Source organism: Chlorocebus sabaeus, chromosome X (assembly GCF_047675955.1).
Source record: "Chlorocebus sabaeus isolate Y175 chromosome X, mChlSab1.0.hap1, whole genome shotgun sequence".
Classification (NCBI taxonomy): Eukaryota; Metazoa; Chordata; class Mammalia; order Primates; family Cercopithecidae; genus Chlorocebus; species Chlorocebus sabaeus.
In genome coordinates this window covers 105,528,366-105,554,616 of record NC_132933.1, presented here as the reverse complement: position 1 = coordinate 105,554,616, position 26,251 = coordinate 105,528,366, and the positions used below count along the sequence as shown (strand labels likewise).

Sequence of the window (26,251 nt, the reverse complement as noted above, 5' to 3'; positions counted from 1 at the left end):
GACCGACGCCCCTCTAGCAGAGCATCTGTGGTACATCCCAGACCCGGGGCTCTCCGAGGCCCCGCGCTTCCGAGCTCCGCGCAAACTCTGGCTTCTCTTGTACGACGGAGGTGGTTTGCTCTTCCGTTGCCCCGTGGCTTCAGCTCATCTTTGGCAGGAAGGCGAGGCTTCCGCCCGGCACAGGGGGTGAGCTGGAGCACCGTGCCCCCAAGCCTCTGGACAGCATTTGGAGGAGGGTGCTTCCCTAATCCCAACTTCGGGGATCCCCTCATGGGCGTATTTGGAGCCTCCAGGCCCGGGGTGATATTTAGGGGGCGTCTACTTTTGAGGAGACCCTTAGGGGGTGCCGTTTGGGGACTCTGGGGTGGGATTTGGGAGTCTGTTTTGGGGAGCACCCCTCGGAGACAGGGTTTGGAGGGCTTTGGGGAGATTCTTAGGGTCCGTGTATGGGCACCCTTGTCCGTGGAGCAGGATTTGGGTTATTCTTCAAGGGGAGAAGCAAAGTTTGAGGTTACTAAAGTCAAGGCGGGACTGGGGGAGGGCTTGTTTCGGGACGGGGTCCTGGTGACAGTGAGAACAATCGGGACCGACGTGGCATAGTGGAGGTGTCAGGCCTTTGTGACCTCTGGCTCTGTGATGAGGTCCTCCCCGCGCCTGGAGGCTCAGGACTGCGAGACTGGACACGTCGGGGACCCAGATATTTCTAGGGAGAGGAGCCTCCCAGCTCAGGCTAGGGAAGGGACGCCGGAGCCCAGCTCTTCCTGAGCCGACGCGGCGCCACCCGGCCTTCGTTTGGTCGCGGCTTTATTCATTATTCATAAGGAGGTGGGACTGTGGTAGGAGGCAGTTTTTTGCCTCTTTCGCACCTGGTCCGCAGAAGGGAAGGTATCGGCTTGTGAGTTATTCACGAGGGGCGGATCAGCGTGCTGAAGGGGCGTTCTGAAGTCTGCCGCGCAAAGGAGAGTTCATTGATGATTCGCAAAAGTTAAGTAGCACTCTGAGTTTTCAGTGCTTTTCTAGGGGTTCCGTGCTTAATTCATGAGGAGCGTGGCTTTTGCAGCTTTATCTGCATGATCCGCGGTTAGCTTTCCCTTACAGGTACCAGAGTTAAAACCTGGCGTCTAGCGAAGGGATGAGGCCTCCTACATTGTTCATTTCTTATGGCCTGGTAATCTCAGATAATCAGCCGGGGCTCTGGATTCAAATCCCATCGATCCTTTCCAGTTGTGTGATCTTTGGCAAATCGTTTTGTAAGCCTGAATAATGGGTAGGAGGATAATGATAAGATTAGCTTACACTCGTTTAGCTACTTAGCGCATTTAATCTTCACGACAATCCTAGGAGGTAGGTTATTATTACCCCCACTTTATAGATAAGGAAACTGGGGCACAGGAAGGCTAAGTAATTTGCCTAAGGTCACACAATCAGTGAGTGGCTGGGCCGGGATTCAAATTGGGGTCTAGTTCCGCAATCTGTAGTCTTAACCAGATGCCATAATGTCTCCCCTACCCACTCCCCCGCGCCGCCGTTTAATAGTACTACTACTAATATAACACTTAGTATGTGCCAGGCATTGATCTAAGCCCTTTCTACATATTTCTTCATTTAAACTCCATCGCAAGGTAAGTTGCTGTTGTTATTCCTATTTTATGGATGGGGAAGCAGTGGCCCAAGTTGGGGGTTTCTCTTGTGACTGAGTATTCATAACTAATTTTATATTAGTGTAAATATATATTTACATATCTTAACATATTACCTTTATATTAATATATAATGTTTTAAAAATTTAACAGTGCCTTGTGCCAGCAATGTTCTAAGACTCACCCCATAATTTATATTCTCTGACTTTCTTTTTTTTTTTGAGACGGAGTTTCACTCTTGTCGCCCAAGCTGGAGTGCAATGGCACGATCTCGGCTGACTGCAACCTCTGCTTCCCGAGTTCAAGGGATTCTCCTGCCTCAGCCTCCCCAATAGCTGGGATTAAAGGCGCCCGCCACCACGCCCAGCTAATTTTTGTGTTTTTAGTAGAGACAGGATTTCACCATCTTGGCCAGACTGGTCTCGAATTCCTGACCTCAGGTGATCCACTCGCCTCGGCCTCCCAAAGTGCTGGGATTACAGGCGTGATCTGATTTTCATAATACATCTCTGTGAGGTTGATGGGCTCTGTTACTATCCTCATTTTGACAGTTGTGAAAACTGAGGCACCTGCCAAAGACATGTAATGAGTTTGGGTTTGATTGGACCAAGGCAGCCCTTGTTCCTGAGGCGGGGAGAATGGAGAGAGGTGTGGGGAGAGGAGGCAGGGGCAGAGAGAACACTTCCTCTGGGTTTTCTGGTGGCACTGCAGTGACATCTTTCATTATTCATGAACAGGAAGGCGTGCTCACTTTGCCTTGGCTATAGCATCGTAATCTCTATTTGCTGGGTAGGGCAGTCTTGGGTGTTTCTTCGCCTTATGCATAATTCATAAATTGGGTGGAACCTTTCTTGACCTCTCTTGAGTTTCCAGGTTGAGCTACTGCAGCAGCATAATTCATTATTCAGAACCTGGGAGAGTGTGTTTTCTCTGCAGTAGCCCCATTTCCCTGCTTATAGTGTATTAGGTGCAGCAATAGGTGGGCGTGCCCCTTTTATTCCAACCCACTGGGTCTCATGCATTATTCATGAGTAAGTTGTGGCCTGGGTCTCCTTGGATTCCGGGCCCCTGCAAGATCATCATTATTCATGAATGGAGGTGTGTGACTTCCATGTTTTAATATCTGCTGTCTGGTTGCTGGTTGTTAGTCTACCAACCACTCAACTTTATGCATAACTTATAATCATGAAGCGTGACCTTAATGGTTTTTCTTCGCTTCCATGACAGCCTGGCTGCAACCATTCATTATTCACATTCCATGAGGCGTGGCCTCTGTTTTACCTGTTTTCGTTGTTACTGCCACAATGCCCACCAGGTGGTACTGTTCCACTTCTAACCGAATGAATCGCAACCGGACCGGGAACTTTATGCATGATTCATAAGTAGGCGCGGCCCGCTTGCATCCGGGTTTCTGGGGGTGGGGCCCAAGGTTTTGTTCCGGCCCCAGGCTCAGCGGACGCCATCTTGTGTCGGCGGCTCGGCTGAACGAGGTGGCAGGGACAACCACAGCCACAGCGGCCGGGGGAGGAGAAGGCGGCAGCGGCGATTCTAGGCGGCCCAGGCGGCGGGGAGGAGGAGAAGGAGGAGGGTGGCGGCCGGGCTTGGCTTCGGCTCCTTGAGGAGTTGGCGGCGGCGCGACCCGGGGAACCGGCATTGGTAAAAAACGTCCTTTCACTGCGCCTCGCCCGGGGCAGGGGTTTCGGGGAGGCACTGGAAGGGCCTGAGCCACGCTGCTGTCGGGGCGGGCCGCGGTGACTCGGGCGCCAGGAATCAGCGGAGTAGGGAGGGGAGCAGAGCCTGGGGCGGGGCCGACTTTCCCCGGCCAGGACCACCCCGGATCCCTCTAGTTCCAAAATCTGACCTTGGAGTCGGACCCCCACGATGTGCTTTTAGAGACTCATGCCCAACATCTCTAGTCTGGGACCTCACTCCGTCCCGAACCTTGTATCTCAGATCAGAACTCTCCCCAGTCTCCAATAGAGATTTACGGGGATCAGCATTGCTGATCAGAGCTTCTCACCATTGAATGCCATTAAAGACCTGCCCCAGAATCTCCTTTGAGACACCTCCTAGCCTCTCAGTATTTGCCCTTAAGGCTTCCAAGACAGGCTAGACCTGGAAGGGGTCCATAGGCTCTTTTTCTCTGTAAGAGAGTCTTCGTTTGCATTTTCCTTCAGACCCCCCATCCCACACACATGTTAGCCACGCTCAGAGCTTCCAGGGGTACTAGACCCTGTGAAAGGCCATTTGGGCCTGGCCTTTGTGTCGGGGAACCCTCTTCGCCGCACCTCAGGTCTCCTAACCCCACCCTGGCCCTAGCGTCTTTCATCAGAGACTCTGCCCAGTATTTCTACTCAGAGACCCCTCTTAGCATCTGCCTTGAGAGACTTCAATTCCTAGACTCCGTCCTTTGACACTTTCTCTACTTCTACGGAATTTCTCGCTTTTCATACTCCCAGTATTCAGAGACTACTGAGAGGCCTCAGCATCTTCCCCATCAGACACCTTGAACCCCCAGAGCCTTCCGGTGCACCAGATACCAGGGAGGAACTGTTTGGATACATAATCCTCCATCAAAGAGCCCCTGCGAGCATCTGCTCTTGCAGTCCCGGTTGGCTTCTAGCCCCTTCCATCAGAGACTCGCCTCCCCTACCCCACCCTAGACCCAGCCTCTGCCTTCAAAAGACAACCCGGGTTCTAGCTGCTTTTTTCAAAGATCTCTTATCCCCACATCAGGCCTCAGAATCTGCCCTCAGATACTTTCAAGGTCCCTAATGTCTGCAGTCAGGGGTTTTCAGCTTCTGCTTTCAGACTCTTTGGACCCCAGGATCATTGTCAGATGTCCCTTCCACCCACAGGACCTCTTGTTTTCTTTCTTCTTTCTCTTTTTCTTTTTCTTTTTTTCTTTTTTCTTTTTTTTTTTTTTTTTTTTTTTTTGAGACGGAGTTGTTTCACTGTGTCGTCCAGGCTGGAGTGCAGTGGCGCCATCTCGGCTCACTGTAACCTCCACCTCCCTGCTTCAAGCGATTCTCCTGCCTCAGCCTCCCGAGTAGCTGGGATTACAGGCATGCACCACCACGCCTGGCTAAATTTTTGTATTTTTAGTAGAGATGGGGTTTCACCATATTGCCCAGGCTGGTCTCAAACTCCTGACCTCAGGTGATCCACCGCCTTGGCCTCCCAAAGTGCTGGCATTACTGACGTGAGTCACTGCGCCCGGCCATGGCCCTCTTGTTTTCTACTGCAGTAGAAAACCCTCTTCTTAGCATCTACCTTCAGCGCCTCCATGGGGTCCTACATAATTGGTCAGAGAAACCCAACTCCATTTGGGGACCTAGCCAGTGTTTGCTTACTAACCTTTTTAAGGCCTGAACTATCTGGGCCCAGCTTCCCTTTTCCACCCCCTCAGAGCAGCTGTGATACCTAGCATGTCCTGTCAGAGATTGACACAGGGCCTTTGTGTTCCATTAGAAACCTCTCCCAGCCCCTCACCATCCACCCTCACAGCCTCCTGGGACTCTGTAGTAGGAATGTCAGATACAGCTCTCCTCTTGCATGTCCCTATCTATTATTTTTGGTTAAAGATTTCTCTCTGCTACCAGCATCTGTCTCCAGAGACCTCCAGAGCCTCAACATCCTCCTGATGGAGACTACCCCTCCCCCCAGACCCCAACGTCTTCCTGCTGCCTCCTCAGACTCTAGAATCCCCCACCCATTCCCTTTGCAGCTTCCATGGGGCCCAGCAACTGTCCTACCTCTTTGCAGCCTCTGGGGGCCTCTACTGCAATTTTTCAGCCTTTCTCTAAAAGATCCTTTTCCAGAGATCCGAAATTTGAGTCTTTTCCTAATACCCTAGCCTAGTCCCTTCCCTCCCAGGACTTCTAACATCTCCTTTCCCATTTGCCTCAGAGCCTCCTTGCTCTTAGACACCCACTTCCTGATTTTCCTCTCACATTCCCTTGGACTTCTCAGTTAACCCCTCCCGGAAAGCTTGACATGCTCCAGCCCCTCTTCTCTATGCCCTAGCTTCGCCATCCTGCTAACCTGCCTCCTCTCACACCTCCAAGACTCCTCCCTCAAACCCTCTGGTTTGAGAATAGAGAATGCTTACGCTTGAAAATCTTCAGTTTGGAGACTCAGGTATGTTTAGAAACTAAGCCGCAGCTCAGTTTTGCCAAACAGTTCACAGTGTGTATGTTATAGTGGGGGCCTGAGCAAATGTTGAGGGAGGAAGGGTGTAGATTGTTTTTCTGCTGGGGGTGGGGGATCTTTAGCTCCTATCCAGAGCTTCTGTCCCAGACTCCTGCTTGCTTTGAGACAGGGCTGTTCCAAACCTTTGCAGTGGAAATCCAGTTGAACAATCATCTGAAACTTCTTAGACCCTTGCTGCCTGCACTAGGGATCCAGAGGGGAAATGTCTAGAAGTTAAAGTGCTCTCTGGCCCTGGATCATCTCTAATTTACGGAGTGAGGAAATGGCGTGTCCCGAACAAACTGACCAATGACAAGGCAAGCAGATAACTAAGTAATGGAGGCCACTACAGGTGCCCAGGGAGGAACTCACATCCTCAGGTCAGTGAGTTCTGACCACAGACCTTGGCTTCTTTAACCCTGCCAGCAGCCCCTTGAAGACAGTTTCGTTTGTCCCAGCTTTTGGAGAAAATGAGGCTCAGAGGAAATGAGATCTCTAACCCAGGTCAGTCAGAGAGTCAGTAAATGGAAAATATGGTTCACCTTTGTCTCTACTAACTCACCAAGTCTCTTGCTACCTAGGTTGGCTCTTAGCATTCCAAGCAATTCACCTGGCTATCTCAGGAGCTCCAACCAGCCTCCTGCCTCCCCTCATCTCCCATTTCTTAGTCCTCTGGACTGGGCCCTGAGTCCAGGGGCGTTTGGCAAACAGTCCCCCACCAGCTGCATGCCTCTGGGCGAGTGAATGGGGTTCTCTGAGCCTTTGTTTTCTCATTTGTGATTTGGGCATAGGGTTATCTGGGTCATGGGGATTGTTAAGATTAGACAAAGCCCTTTCCTCTTTGATTGACATGCAGTATGCTCTTGGTAGATAGTAGGGAGCTCTTGTCATTGTGGTTGGTGCTAGTGACAGGTGCCAAGATGGAATCTTAGGTACATTGGGATACTTAGTGTCATAAAAGTCTCAATGTAGGAGGACTTGTGTGAACAGAAGACTCAGTGCCTAGAGGAGCACTGGGGGTGAGGGGAAGTGACGCTGGGTCCTCCCATCTCCAACATCTGGACCCAGTCACCCGTACCACCAGATTTCACTTCCACAGCAGGCTGTATTGTTCTGTCTCTGGGACCTAGCAGTTGACCCTGGGCGAGTTACTTGACCGCGTGAGCTCACGTTTTCTCATTTGTCCTAAACTCTGCCTTGCTGGGTCAGGGTCATGGAGGGGATGAAACGTGATAACACGAGGAAGCAGCTTGGGCTCCAGAGTCAGCAGATCCTGGTCTGGTCCCAGCTCAGCTACTGTGTGGGAACCTTGGTCACCGAACGTCCCTGAGTGAATTTTTTTCCTTCATTTTAAAGTTGGGGGGTATTATTGACAGCAGTCCAAACCCCACGGGAGTGCCCTGAGGACACAGTGAGACAAGGCTTAGAGAAGTGCTTACTATGGCATCTGGCACGGGGAGGACTCCTAATAAGTCTAATACTCATTTATCATTGTAGTTAACCTGTTTAAGGGAGTCCACATGCAGATGAGGCTTGGGATGTGTTTGTTTTCTTTCTTTCTGCAACCTCTTTTATTGGTCCGTGTCGGTTTTCCCCTCCCAAAGCTGGGGGCAGGGTTGGGCTTTATAAAACGTCCCTCCCTGAGCCCCTCTGGGGACTGGGTTCTCAGCAAGTTACTGCTCCTGCCATCATGCCACCCTGATGGATGTCCAAGCCTCACTTCCCTCCTGCACTCCCCTCTCCCGCCGCCATCCCTGGGATTAAGGGAGAGGAGAATGGCTGCTTGTTACTGCCTACCTACTCTGTGCCAGGTTCTGTGCTCTGTGTTATTTATCATCTCGATAACCCCATGGGGAAGGTAAGTGGTATTATCACCCCTGTTTCACAGGTGAGAAAACTGAGGCCCACGGTGGTTAATTATTACTGTTAGTGGCAGGCTCAAGATTTGAAACCAGGTCTGTCGTGAATCCACATCTTTTCCCTGACCTCTGCACAAGTACATTCTTGTCATTCCTTTCACTCCAGGATTGGAGTCTCTCCCTCATTGTCCTGTGCTGGGAAGAAGCAAATGGCTTAGTGGTCAGCAGTGTGGATTTGCAAATCAGACCACCTGGGTTCAGATCTTAGCTCTGACCACTGTGTTACCCTGGGCAAGTCCTCACCTTTCTGTACCTGTTCCCTTTTTGCTGTAAAATTGGGGTACTAATACTTGTCTTCCCTTCCCCCACAGTTGCTACTAACAAACAGAAAAACGGTACCCATGTGCCCCAGGGTCACCTCTTTCCTTCTTTTTTTCCTCCAGATGTCCAGCTCGCCGCTGTCCAAGAAACGTCGCGTGTCCGGGCCTGATCCAAAGCCGGGTTCTAACTGCTCCCCTGCCCAGTCCGTGTTGTCCGAAGTGCCCTCGGTACCAACCAACGTGAGTGTCCTCTCCCTGGAGACTGGCAGACGAAGTGGTGGGTGGGAAAGTCTTCTGTATCACTGTCTGTCTATCCATGCTCCATTCCTGTGTGTCTCCCTGAACTTGTTCTTTCCCTCTATCCCTAGGGAATGGCCAAGAACGGCAGTGAAGCAGACATAGACGAGGGCCTTTACTCGCGGCAGCTGTAAGTGGGGCCAAGGCTGGGCCGAGGGGTGTGGAATGGGACATTGAGAGGATAGGGTTGGGTGGGGCAGGCCCTCACCTAGAGTGCCCCCTAACCTGGCAGGTATGTGTTGGGCCATGAGGCAATGAAGCGGCTCCAGACATCCAGTGTCCTGGTATCAGGCCTGCGGGGCCTGGGCGTGGAGATCGCTAAGAACATCATCCTTGGTGGGGTCAAGGCTGTCACCCTACATGACCAGGGCACTGCCCAGTGGGCTGATCTTTCCTCCCAGGTACCTCTTCCTAGCACCCTTCCCCCTCTCCCCCTTCCCGAGGCACCACCGTTCCCGGTGCCTCAGCCATTTCACCTTTTTTCCCTACTGCACACCCTTACAGTTCTACCTGCGGGAGGAGGACATCGGTAAAAACCGGGCCGAGGTATCACAGCCCCGCCTCGCTGAGCTCAACAGCTATGTGCCTGTCACTGCCTACACTGGACCCCTCGTTGAGGACTTCCTTAGTGGTTTCCAGGTATCTTGGGGGTACCACCCAGCCTTCTGCCCAGTTCTCTCACAGCCCATCTCTGGTTTGTTCAGTGGTGTTCAATATTGATTTAATGGGTCGGCCTGAATCCTAGGTTTTGTGCTGGGGGACTAGAGTATGCAGGCAGCAGTTAGCCCCTGGCCCTGCCTTTTCTGTTCTGTTCTGTTCTGTTCTTTTTTTGAGACCGAGTCTTGCTCTGTCACCCAGGCTGGAATGCAGTGGCACGATCTAGGCTCACTGCGAGCTACGCCTCCTGGCTTCACACCATTCTCCTGCCTCAGCCTCCCAAGTAGCTGGGACTACAGGCGCCCGCCACCACACCTGGCTAATTTTTTTTTTGTATTCTTAGTAGAGACGGGGTTTCACCATGTTAGCCAAGGTGGTCTCGATCTCCTGACATTGTGATCCGCCTGCCTCGGCCTGCCAAAGTGCTGGGATTACAGGTGTGAGCCACCGCGCCCGGCCTGGCCCTGCCTTTTCAAGTGGGGAAGATGTGTACAGACAGTACGGCATAGTGGTTGTGGGCACAGACTGTGGAAGGAGCCATACTGCCTTGCCGCGGGCCTCCAGCCTTGGTAGTGTGACTTCAAGCAGGTTGCTTCATCTCCTGTACCTTAGTTTTCCTGTTTGTAGTCAGTGCGTGGTAGCAGCACTGACTTCATGGACTTTTTATGAGGGTTAAACACGTGGAATTGCAGCTGGCACGTAAGAACTGGATAGGTGTTTGTTAATTAAAAAGTCCAGGCCAGAAAGAGGTGCTCTGGAAGCTGAGAGTCGGCCCTGGGTTGCCAGGGCACTGCAGCTAAATCCGGATGGAGGAGTAGGAGCTCACCCTGGTGGGGAAGGATGGACATTCAGGCAGAGAGCAAAATCCCAAAGATCATGCGGAGTAGGCATTGTCTTGGGAATTGGAAGCAGGTGGGTGTGGTAGGAGTGAGCTCAGACTTTGGCTGGAGACAGAGTTTTACTCCAGTGTCTCACAGGGCATGGCAGGCAGACAGCAGCGGGTGTTTGTCAAATAAATGAGTCAGCTCTTCTCCAAACTCTGTCCTCCCAGCTACCTCTTCACCTTTCCTGGTATAGTCCAGGAGTTCATTTTTGACCCCCACGGAGTCTGATGCACAGTAGGTGCTGTGTGTTTGTGAAAGAGGCTGACCCAGCAAAGCCTGGATGTGTCTGCCTTGAGGACTGCCTGAGTCCTTGACATCAGCCCTCCACCATTTTCTCCCCTTCACCCCAATGCTGGGCCTGAGCCTCCATCTCTCCACAGGTGGTGGTGCTCACCAACACCCCCCTGGAGGACCAGCTGCGAGTGGGTGAGTTCTGTCACAGCCGTGGCATCAAGCTGGTGGTGGCAGACACAAGGGGCCTGTTTGGGTGAGTGGCGGCCCACCCCCCTCCCTGTCCCCTTTTCCTCCAACTCCTACCAGGCCCAGGTCAAGACCTCTAGGCTCTCCCTGCCCTCGTCCCTCCTCAGCTACCCAGATTTTGGGTTCTTTGTGTTCATCTCTCCTCATGTGGCACAAGTACCATCTTACATCCCAGCAGTGATAGGCTGAGTTTGCTCAGCAAGTTTTCACTGCATCTTGAGGGACCTGTGGGGCCTGTTTGTGCATGGGACACGGGCATCAGCCCTATTGCTTCCCTCTACAGGCAGCTCTTCTGTGACTTTGGAGAGGAAATGATCCTCACAGATTCCAATGGGGAGCAGCCGCTCAGTGCTATGGTTTCTATGGTTACCAAGGTAAGGAGACCAGCCCTAACGTTCCTGGCGGGCAGGTGGGCTGTGGTAGTCCTTCCTGTCCGCTCTTGGTACCCTGGGCCTGTTTCTGAGACTCACTCTTCCTTTAACCAGGACAACCCTGGTGTGGTTACCTGCCTGGATGAGGCCCGACACGGGTTTGAAAGTGGGGACTTTGTCTCCTTTTCAGAAGTACAGGGCATGGTTGAACTCAACAGAAATCAGCCCATGGAGATCAAAGTCCTGGGTGAGCTGGGACCATGGGGGAAGCAGAGGGGAGCTAGGAGATATGTTCCTGGGTTCTGACTGGGGAGTTGAAGGGAGGAGACATGGCCCTTGGTTCAGATTGGGGAGACACATCCTGTTGTTTAAGATGAACTACAGACAGAATCCCGTGGGGTCCAATAAGAGCTGGTGGGCATGGGGGAGAGGTGCTGTGTTCGAGCTATTCCTGGGAGAATGTGTCCCTGGTATCTGAGCTGAGGGGGAAAAGGTCTCTGGTGTTTGAACAGGGCAGATCAGAGGATCTACTTGTGTGTAAGCTGATTTGGATGGGAAGCAGATAAGGTCTTCCCATGTAGACTTGGAGCCAGGGACATAGGGTCTCACAGGGTCTGAGCTGGGTCTGGGGCACAGGAGAGATGGTTTCTGATGTCCATGTGGAGCCTGGAGCAGAGGGGAGATGGCGTCTGATGTCTGAGCTGAGTTGGGGCAGGAGGTTCCTTATCTTGCAGGAGTTGTGGATTTTAGGGAGAATGGGTAGACTGATAGCTCTCTTCCTGCCCTCTGTAGGTCCTTATACCTTTAGCATCTGTGACACCTCCAACTTCTCCGACTATATCCGTGGAGGCATCGTCAGTCAGGTCAAAGTACCTAAGAAGATTAGCTTTGTGAGTGTGTCAGTGGGAACAGTGGCTATGTGGGGTAGTTCTAGGCATTCCCGAGTTCTTCATTCCTCTCTTCTGGTTCTGATGACCTCCCCTTCCCCCGCCACAGAAATCCTTGGTGGCCTCACTGGCAGAACCTGACTTTGTGATGACGGACTTCGCCAAGTTTTCTCACCCTGCCCAGCTGCACATTGGCTTCCAGGCCCTGCACCACTTCCGTGTTCAGCATGGCCGGCCACCTCGGCCCCGCAATGAGGTGGGTGGGTAGGCGAGCCAGCCAATGCAGACATGCCTGGCACTGAAGGCCCACCATGCTTCTGCCTGTCCACACTCCCTGCCCTCATTGTGGCCTGACAGATCCTCTTTTGGTTCTTTCTGGCCCACCAGGAGGATGCAACAGAACTGGTGGCCTTAGCACAGGCTGTGAATGCTCGAGCCCTGCCAGCAGTGCAGCAAGAGAACCTGGACGAGGACCTCATCCGGAAGTTGGCATATGTGGCTGCTGGGGATCTGGCACCCATAAACGCCTTCATTGGGGGCCTGGCTGCCCAGGAAGTCATGAAGGTCAGCATGGGTTGGGAGAGGCAGGATTGGGGTGGGCCAGGTGCCTCCCTGACTCCGTCACTTGCTCTCTGTGTCAGGCCCCTGTTAACCACTGACCACCCCCTCTCTCCCTTCCCCTCTCCAGGCCTGCTCCGGGAAGTTCATGCCCATCATGCAGTGGCTATACTTTGATGCCCTTGAGTGTCTCCCTGAGGACAAAGAGGCCCTCACGGAGGACAAGTGCCTCCCAGTATGTGGGTGGGACCTGTGGGGAGGGCATCATTGGGGGCATTTCTGGGGAGGCCTCTCTCTGACCCTCCTCCCTTTGCATTCCTTAGCGCCAGAACCGTTATGATGGGCAAGTGGCTGTGTTTGGCTCAGACCTGCAAGAGAAGCTGGGCAAGCAGAAGTATTTCCTGGTGAGTGGTCCCCTTGGATGCTTGCTCCCCTCATCTTGGCCTCTGACCATCTGCCCTGGGGCTTCAGCATTTCAATGCAACCTGTGGGGCATTCCCGTTGCCATTCTCCTTATCTTGAAGGGAAGCCCAGTGCATCCCTTGTTTCCCGCTCTGGTTCCTCCTTCCTCACACGACTTCGTGTCATTTCTTAGAGTCCTGGAACCTGAAGATGTGGTGTTAGCCCCTCTCCCCATCTCTCAGGGGAGTGAGGGGTGATGGGTAGCCTCACACTAACCTGCATCACCCTGACCAGCCTCTGCCTGTCTTCTTGGTTGCCTCTTAGGTGGGTGCGGGGGCCATTGGCTGTGAGCTGCTCAAGAACTTTGCCATGATTGGGCTGGGCTGCAGGGAGGGTGGAGAAATCATCGTTACAGACATGGACATCATTGAGAAGTCAAATCTGAATCGACAGTTTCTTTTCCGGCCCTGGGATGTCACAGTGAGTAGGGTAGGAGGTGGGGCTTTGTCATCTCACTTTCCTCCTTTTTCTTTTTTTTTTTTTTTTTCTTGAGACAGAGTTTCGCTCTTGTTGCCCAGGCTGGAGTGCAGTGGCATGATCTCTGGCCCACCGCAACCTCTGCCTCCTGGGTTCAAGCGATTCTCCTGCCTCAGCCTCCTGAGTAGCTGGGATTACAGGCATGTGCTACCATGCCTGGCTAATTTTGGTTTTTAAGTAGAGACAGGGTCTCTCCATGTTGGTCAGGCTGGTCTTGAATTCCCGACCTCAGGTGATCCGTCTGCTTCAGCCTCCCAAAGTGCTGGGATTACAGGCGTGAGCCACCTCACCACGCCCCTCCTTTTTCTTGTTCCCATTCTTTCTGTCAGAGATCTTTCCACCTTGGCTAGAAGCCTTTCCCAGCTTCTGTATCTTGTTTGTTTTTTTTGTTTTTGTTTTTGCCTTGACCTTAGTGCTGGTTGGGACAGTGTGTCTGGGGTCCTCAAAACCACTCTCAAGCTCAATTCACCAAGAGAACTCATGGGACTTAGCATATAGTCGTGCTTGTGGCTACAATTTATTACAGCAAAAGGAAACAGACCAAAATCAGCAAAGGGAAAAGGCTGGTGGGGTGAAGTCTGGGGGAGCCAGGTGCAAGTTTCTAGGAGTCTTCTCCCTGTGGGAGTTAAACAAGGTGGCCTTTATTTCCCCAGTAGCAACAGTAACTACAGAAATAATAGCAACAAGGTGTAACAAGATGTGAAATGTTGCCAACCAGGGAAGCTTGTTAGACTCAGCACCATCATGAAATGTTGCCAATCAGGGAAGCTTGTTAGACTCAGCACCATCTCTTTTACTTAGGACTGGTCATGTAGGCGCCCCCTCCCTGGCACATACCAAAATTTCCAGACTCCCAGAAGGAAAGGTGTTCAGCATAAACTGTATTGTTTGCATGAACAGTTTAGGCACAGTGAACCACTGATATCAGGTAGGGAATGGTGGGATTCTTCCCGAATTCCAAGTTCCCAGACTCCAGCCAGGGGTGGACCTTGGAAGCAGGCCTTTCCAAGGGTTGCAGTTTCAGTCTCCTAGGCTTACACTTCTCTGCCCATATGGAAACTGGGTTGGTTATGCAGGGATCTCTGAGAAGCCTTCTGTAGGGAACAATGTCATTTTTGCTTACCCAGGATTTATTCCCCCTTTCATTCATTTCATTTATTCACCAAATAGTTACTGAGGTACTGTTTTAGGTATTGGGGATATACCAAGGAATAAAACAAGATTCCTGAAAGGGGAGGGGAACGGACAGCAAACAATAGACACAATACGATCGTGAGGTATATAGTTAATGTTGGTGATGAGTGCTCCTCAAAGGAAACAACAAAAACCAGACAAGGGAAGTCAGGGTGTCAGGGAGAATGGTTTGTAGTATTGATGACAGTGGTTAAGGAAGGCCTGAGTTCTGCAGAGACCTCAAGGATATGAGGGACTAGAGCACCTTCTGCTGCGGAAGAGCCCACGTAAAGATCCTGAGGTGGGAGGGTCAGGGAGCCAACTCATTTTACGGTAAGTGGAGGTGGGATCCAGGGGAGGATTTTGAGCAGAGGAGGGATGTGGCCCACCTTGGGCTTTGAAAGGATCCTGCTTGTCTGTGCGCTAGCATCCTGGTGCTGGTTGGGGGAGTCTACATCAATCCTGGGTGCTATTACCTGAAAAAATGGTGTTAGATGAAAGAACAGATGTCTGGCCCATTGTCTCCAGTCTGTTCCTGTCCACAGCTTCCCTTTCCACTGATCCCCTGCCACATGCGTCATCATCCTGGCCATGTGGCATTGTCACAGACCGTCTCTCCTGCTAGCCACCTAACTCAGGGCCTGGGTCTTCCCCAGCATTAAGTAAATCCGTCTCAGGCAGGCAACCCTTTAGAGATGTTTGGGCCAGGTGTGGTGGCTCACGCCTGTAATCCCAGCTCTTCGTGGGGCCGAGGTCTTTGAGCTGAGGAGTTCAAGACCAGCCTGGGCAGCATGACAAAACCCTGTCTCTACCAAAAATACAAAGATTAGCCACGCATGGTGGTGCACACCTGTGGTCCCAGCTACTTGGGAGGCTGAAGTGGGAGGATGGCTGGAGCCTGGGAAGTTGAGGCTGCAGTGAGCTGTGATCACGCCACTGCACTCCAGCCTGTGTGATGGAGAGAGACCCTGTCTCAAAAAAAAAAAAAAAAGATGTTTGTTGGGTGAATGCACAGATAAGTGAGCTCTGTTCCCCCGTCCCCACCCTGGAACTGCACTTTCTTAACCCTTTAGAAGTTAAAGTCTGACACGGCCGCTGCAGCTGTGCGCCAGATGAATCCACATATCCGGGTGACAAGCCACCAGAACCGTGTGGGTCCTGACACAGAGCGCATCTATGATGACGATTTTTTCCAAAACCTAGATGGCGTGGCCAATGCCCTGGACAACGTGGATGCCCGTGAGTTTGGAGGCGGGTGAGGTGGTCAAGGGCAAAGTTGTGTGTGTTTTGGTGTGTATATACCAAGAGGGTGTCTGTCTTCCTGTCCTCTCCTAATGTTCCTTTCCCAGCTGTCGCTTTGTCCTCCCCGCAGGCATGTACATGGACCGCCGCTGCGTCTACTACCGGAAGCCACTGCTGGAGTCAGGCACACTGGGCACCAAAGGCAACGTGCAGGTGGTGATCCCCTTCCTGACAGAGTCGTACAGTTCCAGCCAGGACCCACCTGAGAAGTCCATCCCCATCTGTACCCTGAAGAACTTCCCTAATGCCATCGAGCACACCCTGCAGGTGATAAGCTGTGGGAGAAGGGAAAGAGGCCAGGCATCTGGCCAGGCCGCTGCCTCTCTGCCCCCAGGCCCTTGCCTTGCCTTCAGATGTTGCATGCCTAAGTGTAAGATGTACCTTTTCTCCAAACCTCCCTCCTTCTCTTCCCACCAGGCAGCCTAGGTTTCTAGAATGACTCATTCTTTTTTCACTTTTACTTTGAATTTCTTTCAACACATAGACAAATATTAAGAATATTATGATGAATACTCAAATACCATTCCTCACCTAAATTTAGCAATTCTTAATGTTTTGCCACATTTTCTTCTTAGATGTATATAGATTTTTCTTCTTTGTGCTTAAATGTGTCACGGACATTACAGCCTTTACTCCCTACTATTTCAGTGCCTCTGCCAAGTGAGGATATGTTGCTATAGAACAGGGTTTCTTAGCTTCAGCACTACTGACATTTGGGGCTGGTTATTTCTTTGTTATGGGAGAGGGGATGCCCTGTGCACTGTAGGATGTTTCTCAGCATTCCTGACTTCTTATGTCAATAGCACTCCCCCTCCATCATGACATCTAGAATGTCTCCAGACATTGCCAGATGTCCCCAGGGGTGTCACATCACTCCCAATTGAGAACTACTTCTATCTAACAGAAACATCACTTTCATGCTCAGCAAAATTAACAATCATTCTTACCATCTCTTCCAGTTATTTATTTGTCTCTAATAGTCCATATTCGGGTTTTCCCCAGCTGTTACTTAAAATGAGTTTAACAGTTGGTTTGTCAGGATGATTCTGTGTGTATGGTGCATGTACCTACAGAACAGTGCACATATTATCTAGCTCAGGGGTGTCCAATCATTTGGCTTCCCTGGGCCATATTGGAAGAATTATCTCGGGTCACACATAAAATATACTAACACTAACGATAGCTGATGAGCTGAAAAAATAAAAGAAAAAAGATCCGTGCATAAATCTCATAATATCTTAAGAAAATTTACAAATTTGTGTTGGGCAGTATTCAAAGTCATCCTGGGCCGCATATGGGCCACAGGTTAGACAAGCTTGATCTAGCTGAAGTTTTACAAAGTGAACACACAAGTGACTACCACCTAGGCCAAGAAACAGAACCTAGGGATTACCATTGTGCTGTCAGAATAATTCTTAGTGCAGTGTTTGAGGCCAAACCATTTAGAATAGTAGGAGTATGAGGGTGGGAACAAAATAGGGAAGGGGAAAAAAAAAACCAGTTCCATCTGTCACTTTCTCGCTTCTGACACTGCAGTTCCAGAGTGGGTATGTTTGTATTTGTGCACCCACCACAGTCTTACTAGGTCATGTGTGACCTCTCTGTGCCTCAGATTCCTGTTCTGTAAAATGGGAATGACGGTAGCATCTACCTCACAGAACAGTTGTGAACCACTTGGCATTTACCGTGTGTGCCTGGCACTGTTTTAACCAAGCTTTAAATATATATGTATTTGCTCATTTCTTCCTAGCAACCCCATGAAGTAGGTATCACTGTTGTAACATCTGTTCTAGAGATGAAGCACAGAGGTAAAGATGTTATCCTGTGTGCCTGAAGTCACAAAACTAGGTAATACGTGGCATAGCTGGAATCTGAACATGAATTTCTCACATCTGTACACTCCAAACCACCTCGCTAATGACTGCGAACTGTCCTAGGAGCTCTCAGAGGCCAGAACCTCTGTCTTGTTTGCTATTTTATTTTTTGAGACAGGGTCTCATTCTGTCACTCAGGCTGAGGTGCATTGGCACAATCATAGCTCACTGCAACCTTCAGCTCCTGGGAAGTGTGTGTGTGCGCACGTGCGCCTGTTAACGTTGACCAGGCTGGTTGCAAACTCCTGGGCTCAAGTGATCCACCTACCTCAGCCTCCAAAAGTGCTGGGATTACATGTGTGAGCCCCTGTATCCAGCCTCTGTCTTGTTTTCTGCCGAGTCCTCAGGGCCTGGATAGGGATCATTTTTGGTTTGGCCTGAGTTTTTTCTTTTTAAAAAAATTGTGGTAAGATACACTTAGTTGAAGTTTTTCTTTTTTATGGAGGCATAACATATCTAGAATAAAGTACACAGTTTTTTTTTTTTTATTTTGTTTTGTTTGTTTGTTTGTTTTGAGGTGGAGTTTTGCTCACGTTGCCCAGGTTGTAGTGCAGTGGCGCAGTCTTGGCTCACTGCAACCTCTGCCTCCCAGGTTCAAGCGATTCTCCTGCCTCAGCCTCCCAAGTAGCTGGAATTACATGCGTCTGCCACCACACCCGGCTAATTTTTGTATTTTTAGTAGAGACAAGGTTTCACCATGTTGGTCAGGCTGGTCTTGAACTCTTGACTCAGGTGATCCACCCGCCTCAGCCTCCCAAAGTACTGGGATTACAGGCGTGAGCCACCTCGCCCAGCCTGGTACGCAGATCTTAATACATTTTTAGGCTGGGCTTGGCGGCTCACACCTATAATCTCAGCACTCAGGAGGCCAAGGAGTGAGGTTTGTTTGAGCCCAGGAGTTCAAGACCAGCCTGGGCAACATAGCAAGACCTTGTCTCTACAACAAATCTTAAAAATGAGCCGGGTGTGGTGGCATGTGCCTGTGGTCCCAGCTACTCGGGAGGCTGAGGTGGGAGGATTGTTTCAACCTGGGAGGTCAAGGCTGCTATGAGCCGTGACTGCGCCACTGCACTCTAGCTTGGGTGACAGAGTGAGACTTTGTCTCAAACAACAAAACAACAGTTTTCCATATACGCAGCACTATTGTAACCACTGCCCAAATCAAGTTCATTGGTTTTTCTTTTTTTTTTTTTCTTTTTTTTTTTTTTTGAGACGGAGTCTTGCTCTGTCGCCCAGGCTGGAGTGCAATGGCATGATCTCGGGTCACTGCAACCTCTGCCTCCCGGGTTCAAGCGATTCCTCTGCCTCAACCTCCCGAGTAGCTGGGATTACAGGCATCTGCCACCATGCCCAGCTAATTTTTGTATTTTTAGTAGAGATGGGGTTTCATCATGTTGGTCAGGCTGGTCTCGAACCCTTGACCTCAGGTGATCCACCTACCTTAGCCTCCCAAAGTGCTGGGATTACAGGTGTGAGCTACTGCACCTGGCCTGGTTTTTCAGTTGAGGTGGGGAAATGGGGAAGGCTGGGGAGCTTCCCCACTTCCAGAGTAACTGTGAGCCTTGTACTTGCTTTATTCACTGATGGTCCTTCTAATAATGCCTGCGGAAACCCATTTTGTCAACTGTGGGCACATGTAATCTGTTTACTATGTCTGCAGTGGGCTCGGGATGAGTTTGAAGGCCTCTTCAAGCAGCCAGCAGAAAATGTCAACCAGTACCTCACGTGAGTAACTCCAGTGCCCTCTCGCCCTATCCTTGTCCACCAGCCAAGGCATCCCGCCCGCTTTCCTCATCACAGTAATACTTGGCACCAGGCACACTTTTCACATGAATGAGTGGCTGCTCAGGCCTCGTATTGTTTGGGGTCGGGACTAGTTTTCCATGGGGACTAGTTTTCCATGGAGAAAATAAGATTGCTCTGGAGCCCACTCCTGCGGCTGACGTGTAATCCTGTCCTCTGTCCTCTTCGATTCCTGATAGAGACCCCAAGTTTGTGGAGCGAACACTGCGGTTGGCAGGCACCCAGCCCTTGGAGGTGCTGGAGGCTGTGCAGCGCAGCCTGGTGCTGCAGCGACCACAGACCTGGGCTGACTGCGTGACCTGGGCCTGCCACCACTGGCACACCCAGTACTCAAACAACATCCGGCAGCTGCTGCACAACTTCCCTCCTGACCAGGTAATGCCCAGTTGTTGGGTCCATTTGGCAGAATGGATTTTCTTGAAATGGAAGCCTGCAGTGTGGGTCCTCCCACTGCGGAGTCCAGCTGTGGCAGGTGCCCTGAGGCATGGGGATCTGAGAAGAGTGATTGACCCTAACCTGCTTTTTCCTTACCCTAGTTCCTTTGAGCAAAGAGGCTTGGTTGCTGTTTACCCTGACTGTGGTGTGGGCTGCGTCATACCTGATTCCCAGTCAAGGCTGTAGGGGTTATGGGGGAGAAATTCTGGAGTTAAGTGCACAGGAATCAGTACAGGTTCAGGTTCAAATCCAAACTCTACATGAACAAATCACGTAACTTCTTTCTGTACCTCAGTTTCCTCGTCTGTGAAGTAGAAATAATAGTGATCTACGTCATGGGGGGTTTGGGGAGGATTAATATGAAGTTAGTACAATGTCTGGTAATCCATGAGTTTGTTAAATGATGGGCTGTCTAGCACAAAATGACTACCCAGGGATTGGTAGTTGTTCTCTCAGCCAGATCTGTGGTTCAACCTGTGGGACCCTACAGTTGGGGTATTTTGTGATTGGCTCCAGTCCCCATCGAGTGCCCAACCCGAGATAGTGAGTTGGGGGCACCTCTGGGGCCTAGGTGAAGTGCCAAGATTGTCAGAGAGGCCTTCACTCTCAGGTCCTGTTCTCAAAAATCTCTCCATCCCTTAGCTCACAAGCTCAGGAGCCCCTTTCTGGTCTGGGCCCAAACGCTGTCCACACCCGCTCACCTTTGATGTCAACAACGTAAGTCTCCTCTCTAGGGTCTTCTGGGGTCAGGTGGAGGGTGAGTAGGTGGGAAGGAGGTGGTGGCTCCCCACTCGAGGGCTGATGTGCTCACCCTTCCCTGCCCTGCCTTCTCCTAGCCCCTGCATCTGGACTATGTGATGGCTGCTGCCAACCTGTTTGCCCAGACCTACGGGCTGACAGGCTCTCAGGACCGAGCTGCTGTGGCCACACTCCTGCAGTCTGTGCATGTCCCCGAATTCACCCCCAAGTCTGGCGTCAAGATCCATGTTTCTGACCAGGAGCTGCAGAGCGCCAATGCCTCTGTTGGTGAGGGTGTTTGGCCAGTTGGCCAGTAGTCACCCCCAAATGTCCCCGGCCTAGTCCAGCCTCCCCACCAGTCCTCTACCCCTGGCTCTGCTCTGCTCTGTGACCCCAGGCCTGAGGTTTACCTACACCTTCCTTTGAGCCTCCCTTTGACATGAAGAGGGTAGGTTGGGGCAAATTGTCTCCCTCCCTCCTCCTCTCCACTCTCTGGCCCGCAGGAGAACTTGCTGTTTTACTCTTGCTCTGTGTATTTCCCTTAGTTTTGTTCTTTCTTCTTGATCTGTTCATCTAAGACGTATGATCTCTACCAGTGGTCTCTCTCCCGTGATACCTTCCTGCCTTGTCTCCTTCCAGTTCTGCCCCCATCTGTACATCTATCCCCATGTTTCTCTATGCATCTTCACCCTCCATAGTTTGGGGCTGCGGTTTACTGACACCCCCGCCCCACCCCATCTACATATTTTTTCACCACCCCTCCCTTCTGTATATAATGCATCTGTAGCTCTGTAATGCCCCCTACATTTACCTTCCTTATATCTCATCCCTCTTCCTCTCCATAGATCTCCTCCCATTTCCCCTTCCATGGTCCCCATCTTCCTTCTGAAATATCTACTCCTTCATATTCCTCTATGTACGTCTTCCAATCTTTCCTTCCATATCTCTCATCACCTTCATATATTTTTCCTCCCACCTGTCTCACCCTCTGTATATCCCCACTCTCCCCGTTTATATCTTCTCCATCTCCCCCCATATCTTTCCTCTATGTCCACATCTGTACATTCCCCCCAACTTCCCCTCCATGTATCTTTTTTACTCCCCTTTTCCTCCCTGTATCCTCTGTGTTCCCCCATCTCGCTCTACATCATTCTTCCCAAGATCTTTACGTTTCCCATCTTGATCTCTCCATCTCCACTTTCTCCTAACACTTTCATTTCCATTCCTTAGTGTCTCTAGAGAGATCGTTCTTGATAGCCTCAGCTCTTTCTCTGTGTTTTTCAGGTTTGTATTCTGTTCTTCTCTACCTCTCCTCCTTGCCCCTTTTCTCTCCCAGGATGTCTCCTTTCCAAATCCTTTTTCTACCTGAATACCTTTTGCCCCACACTGGGCTCCCATTTCCACCTCAGACCTTAGCCTGGGATCTAAAGGGCTGACAGTGTCCCTCTCTTCATGCAGATGACAGTCGTCTAGAGGAGCTCAAAGCTACTCTGCCCAGCCCAGACAAGCTCCCTGGATTCAAGATGTACCCCATTGACTTTGAGAAGGTACAGGGTAGGGGCCCAGGACAGGGAAGGGAGGATGGGCAAAGCATAGGCTGGAGAAAAACAGGAGGAGTATCTGGAGACAGCCCTGGGCCTTTGTGGGGATCAGATCGTGGGCCTGCCACATGGCTCTGAATGAGTAGGTATTCCCAGCCATCCCTTTGTGATCTGGGAGAGTCCAGCAGGCAGTTGCAGTGGAGGATACACATTTTATTTAACTGATCCTCTCCCCACTGCCCCTTCACACCCTCCCCACTCATAACAGGATGATGACAGCAACTTTCATATGGATTTCATCGTGGCTGCATCCAACCTCCGGGCAGAAAACTATGACATTCCTCCTGCAGACCGGCACAAGGTGAGGGGAATCTAGACCTGATATTCCACACTCCTCCAGGTTTGAGTTACCCACACTCAGCCCCTCTGTAGACCCTGAGGCTCTTGTACTTAACTACCACTTTCTTTTGTCCCTTCCTGTCTCTCAGAGCAAGCTGATTGCGGGGAAGATCATCCCAGCCATTGCCACGACCACAGCAGCCGTGGTTGGCCTTGTGTGTCTGGAGCTGTACAAGGTTGTGCAGGGGCACCGACAGCTTGACTCCTACAAGAATGGTTTCCTCAACTTGGCCCTGCCTTTCTTCGGTTTCTCTGAACCCCTTGCCGCACCACGTCACCAGGTGGGGGCCCGCATCAGAAGTGGGGTTTGGGTGGGGTATGTCTGTAGATTCTGCTTCTAATTCACGTCATACCCTGTCATCAGGTGAGGGTTTCTGTCTATGTGTACCTACCTTTTTTATGCATCCTTTTTTGTTTATTCATTAATCATATTGTTTGAGTACATGCGAAAAGATGGGATATTTGAATTGTGCCCTGGGAGATTATTAGTATTATTAACTACACAATAATGGCAGCCAAAATTTATTGGATGCTTCCTACACTTAAGTGCTTTGCTTGCTTCATTCATGAATTCACTCAAATATTTATTGAGCACCTGTTGTGTGCAGGTAGTCTTCTAAGTTACGTTCCTCAAGTAGATGATATAAATAACCTATTAAATGATCTTGGAATCAAAAAAGGATAAAAAGAGGCCGGGCGCGGTGGCTCACGCCTGTAATCCCAGCACTTTGGGAGGCCGGGGCACATGGATCACCTGAGGTCAGGAGTTCGAGACCAGCCTGGTCAACATGATGAAACCCTGTCTCTACTGAAAATACAAAAAATTAGCTGGGCATGGTGGTGGGCACCTGTAATCCCAGCTACTCGGGAAGCTGAGGCAGGAGAATGACTTAAACCTGGGAGGCGGAGGTTGCAGTGAGCCGAGATCATGCCATTGCACTCTAGCCTGGGCAACAAGAGCAAAACTCCATCTCAAAAAGATAAAGAGGACTTGAGAATACCAGGGGGCGAGGGGTTGTGTTTGAGATTTTGTGTGGGATGGTCAGAAAAGGCCTTGCTGAAAAGATGACACTTGAGATCAGACTTGGAGGATGTGAGGGGGCAAACCGTGCAGGCTTGGTGGTGAGTGGGGACACATTCCAGGCAGAGGGACCAGTTCTTAAAAGGGTACCAAGATAGGGGTGTGCCTGGCAAGTTGGAGGAATTCAAAGTCCACGGAGTGAGTGTGAGATTGAGGAGAGTAGGAGATGAGAAGAAAACAGAATTTCAGTGCTTGGGGTGAGATGGGAGCCACAAGAGGATTTCGAACAAAAGAGGATTGTGATCTGACTGAACACGTCTGCATGGGGGTGAGGGGGATGGAGACAGATGGGGGCTGGACCCTCTGGGATGGTCTCCATCTTACACTCCCCTCTTTGTCCTGCAGTACTATAACCAAGAGTGGACATTGTGGGATCGCTTTGAGGTACAAGGTCTGCAGCCTAATGGTGACGAGATGACCCTCAAACAGTTCCTCGACTACTTTAAGGTAAGGCCCCTCCCCCTCTCTCTCACCCCACCTTGGGGGGCGAGGTGTGCAAGGTGGCTTGCTGGCCTGTCCACCCCCATGACCCTGCTGTTCCCCCTCCCTCTCCAGACAGAGCACAAATTAGAGATCACCATGCTGTCCCAGGGCGTGTCCATGCTCTATTCCTTCTTCATGCCAGCTGCCAAGCTCAAGGAACGGTTGGATCAGCCGTGAGTTGGCCACTGGCCAAGCTGGGGGGAGGCCCTGTGTGGGTTGGGGAACCTCAACATCCAGCTGTCCCACTCCAGTTCACTGCCCCCACCTACCTGCCCGTCCTCTCTTGCTTTCTGCCCTCCTGACCCTATGCTCCCATCCCCCTGTCCCCAGGATGACAGAGATTGTGAGCCGTGTGTCGAAGCGAAAACTGGGCCGCCACGTGCGGGCGCTGGTGCTTGAGCTGTGCTGTAATGACGAGAGCGGTGAGGATGTCGAGGTTCCCTATGTCCGATACACCATCCGCTGACCCCCGTCTGCTCCTCTAGGCCTGCCTCTGTCCATCCCTCTCCACACCCCTTCCAGCCCAGGGTTCCCATTTGGCTTCTGGCAGTGGCCCAGCTAGCCAAGTCTGGTGTTCCCTCATCATCCCCCTACCTGAACTCCTCTTGCCACTGCCTTCTACCTTGTTTGAAACCTGAATCCTAATAAAGAATTAATAACTCCCACGTCGCCTGCCCTGCTGGTTCCAGGCAAGGAAGGGACTTCCTGGAACTATCTGGTTCAGATGGTAACTCAGAGGGCTCAGCCCCACCACACCTGCCAGTTTTCTGGGCAAAGAAAATGTAATTGCCACCTGTTCCTGCCCTCTCTGCCTAGGAAGAAAAGGAGGCACCAGTGAGGCCAGTGAGCAGGTACTTGGGTCCATGTGACTTAATTTGAGCTGGGTTCAATTCTCACCTTCTCCATGTCCTAACTCCCTGCTCTGTGAAGAGGAAAGTTGTGACCAGGCTGCTAGGGCATGGCCAGCATGCCTTATGTCCTTAGGGCAGATCCCCTCCCACCTGGCTCAAAGCACTCAGACCCTGGGCAGCCTTTTGTAGTCATGGTTCCCAGCACCAGGAATGCCTGTGGTGCTCTTAGTTCAATTTCCTTGCTGCAGGGGTGTCTTAAACAGCTCTGCTGAATGCCAGTGCCTGCAGGCATACTTTGCAATTTTTATGGAAATATTTGAGAACCTTGGTAGAGGAAAAGCCCCTTGCTTGTCTTACGCTGCCCCCCTCAGCCCCAGGTCTGCCTGTATGCCCCTTGATCTTCAGCCTCCTACCTTGGAGAAGACAGCTGGCAATGGGGACTGAAGGGTGTTCATCGCTTAGAGCAGGTAGCAGGAGGCCCAACACCAGCCCCATCAGAACTGCAGAGCTACCGTGCTCTGTCCTTGGTCTTCGCTTAGCGCTCCAGACGATTGAAAGCACCAGTCTGACCACTGCCACATCTTTGCCTTCCTCTATTGTACTGGCTCCTGGTGCCTGAGGAATCCATTCATACTTTTGTCCCTCAACTAACCAGACAATAATTTATCTACCTTACTAGAAACAAGATCCCTCACTCTTCTACTCAAACTTGAGTGTAAGGAATAGCTCAACCTGTTCTGAACTGGCCTGATTGCCATCACAGCCTGTGCCCACATCTGCTGTCTCCTGGGCCAGTAGTTCCTGGTCCTGGGCACAGTATATGCCCTTGCCCACCTCCTTCTGATCATTTTATTTTCTTGGCCTGCTCTGCGTGGGTGACCTCATCCTTCCACAGTTTCTTCTTCCCCACTAGGACATTGAGGACAGAGGCATTTTCCCTTTGGTATCTAGTGGTGATGCTGTCAAGTGGAAAGTTTTTCCCACCACAGGAACTTTCCCATTATTGCTCTAGAGTATCCTAGACACCACACCGCAGTCCACTGGTCATGCCACTACAGCAGCTGAGGCTTGAACACAACTGTTGTCTTCTTTCTCCAGTATGCCAGCTCCTTTGCGGATACTCTGTAGACACCTTGTTTGCTGCACCTCCCCCATTACAGCTCCATTTCTTCACTACCACAACTGGATCTCCTTGACACCTTATTCGTACCTGACACCCTTCTCCATCAAAACAAGCTTTTGAGTCATGCATGAATCCTGGTTGCATCTTAGTTGTTCTCCCTCCACCTCATTCCATTTTACTTCTGCAGTTTGTCTACCATTACAACACCAGCCAGAGATCAGGGCTCAGCAGGCGGGGGTTGTGTCATTGCACCGAGCCCCCTGCACCCAGCAGCCACAAAGGATAGGGTGGGACAAAGGTTTCTCTTGTCACTGCCTGGAACTATTTGCCCACCTCCTTCTGATCATTTTATTTTCTTGGCCTGC

General features: G+C 51.1%; 1 protein-coding gene across 7 annotated transcripts; it reads left to right on the top strand.

Annotated features, from left to right (window-relative positions):
- On the top strand, positions 1 to 24,577 carry UBA1 (ubiquitin like modifier activating enzyme 1). 7 transcript variants are annotated; one of them, XM_037992908.2, is made up of 29 exons: positions 2,860 to 3,296; positions 5,667 to 5,780; positions 5,983 to 6,148; positions 6,258 to 6,335; positions 8,134 to 8,250; positions 8,379 to 8,437; positions 8,540 to 8,708; positions 8,812 to 8,946; positions 10,229 to 10,335; positions 10,612 to 10,702; positions 10,814 to 10,946; positions 11,492 to 11,589; positions 11,696 to 11,842; positions 11,974 to 12,150; positions 12,275 to 12,379; positions 12,468 to 12,548; positions 12,871 to 13,026; positions 15,330 to 15,495; positions 15,629 to 15,825; positions 19,093 to 19,157; positions 19,415 to 19,610; positions 20,313 to 20,387; positions 20,507 to 20,696; positions 21,867 to 21,955; positions 22,218 to 22,310; positions 22,438 to 22,629; positions 23,775 to 23,876; positions 23,985 to 24,085; positions 24,243 to 24,577. In XM_037992908.2, the coding sequence occupies exons 4-29, from the start codon at positions 6,318 to 6,320 to the stop codon at positions 24,376 to 24,378; spliced, it is 3,195 nt and encodes a 1,064-aa protein (XP_037848836.2). In that variant the 5' UTR covers positions 2,860 to 3,296; positions 5,667 to 5,780; positions 5,983 to 6,148; positions 6,258 to 6,317; the 3' UTR covers positions 24,379 to 24,577. The 7 variants fall into 7 exon arrangements, with proteins under 7 accessions (XP_007989704.3, XP_037848836.2, XP_037848840.2 ...); XM_037992912.2 differs by lacking the exons at positions 5,667 to 5,780; positions 5,983 to 6,148 and having other exon boundaries at positions 6,261 to 6,335; XM_037992911.2 differs by lacking the exons at positions 5,667 to 5,780; positions 5,983 to 6,148.
- Positions 24,578 to 26,251: the final 1,674 nt, after the last annotated feature.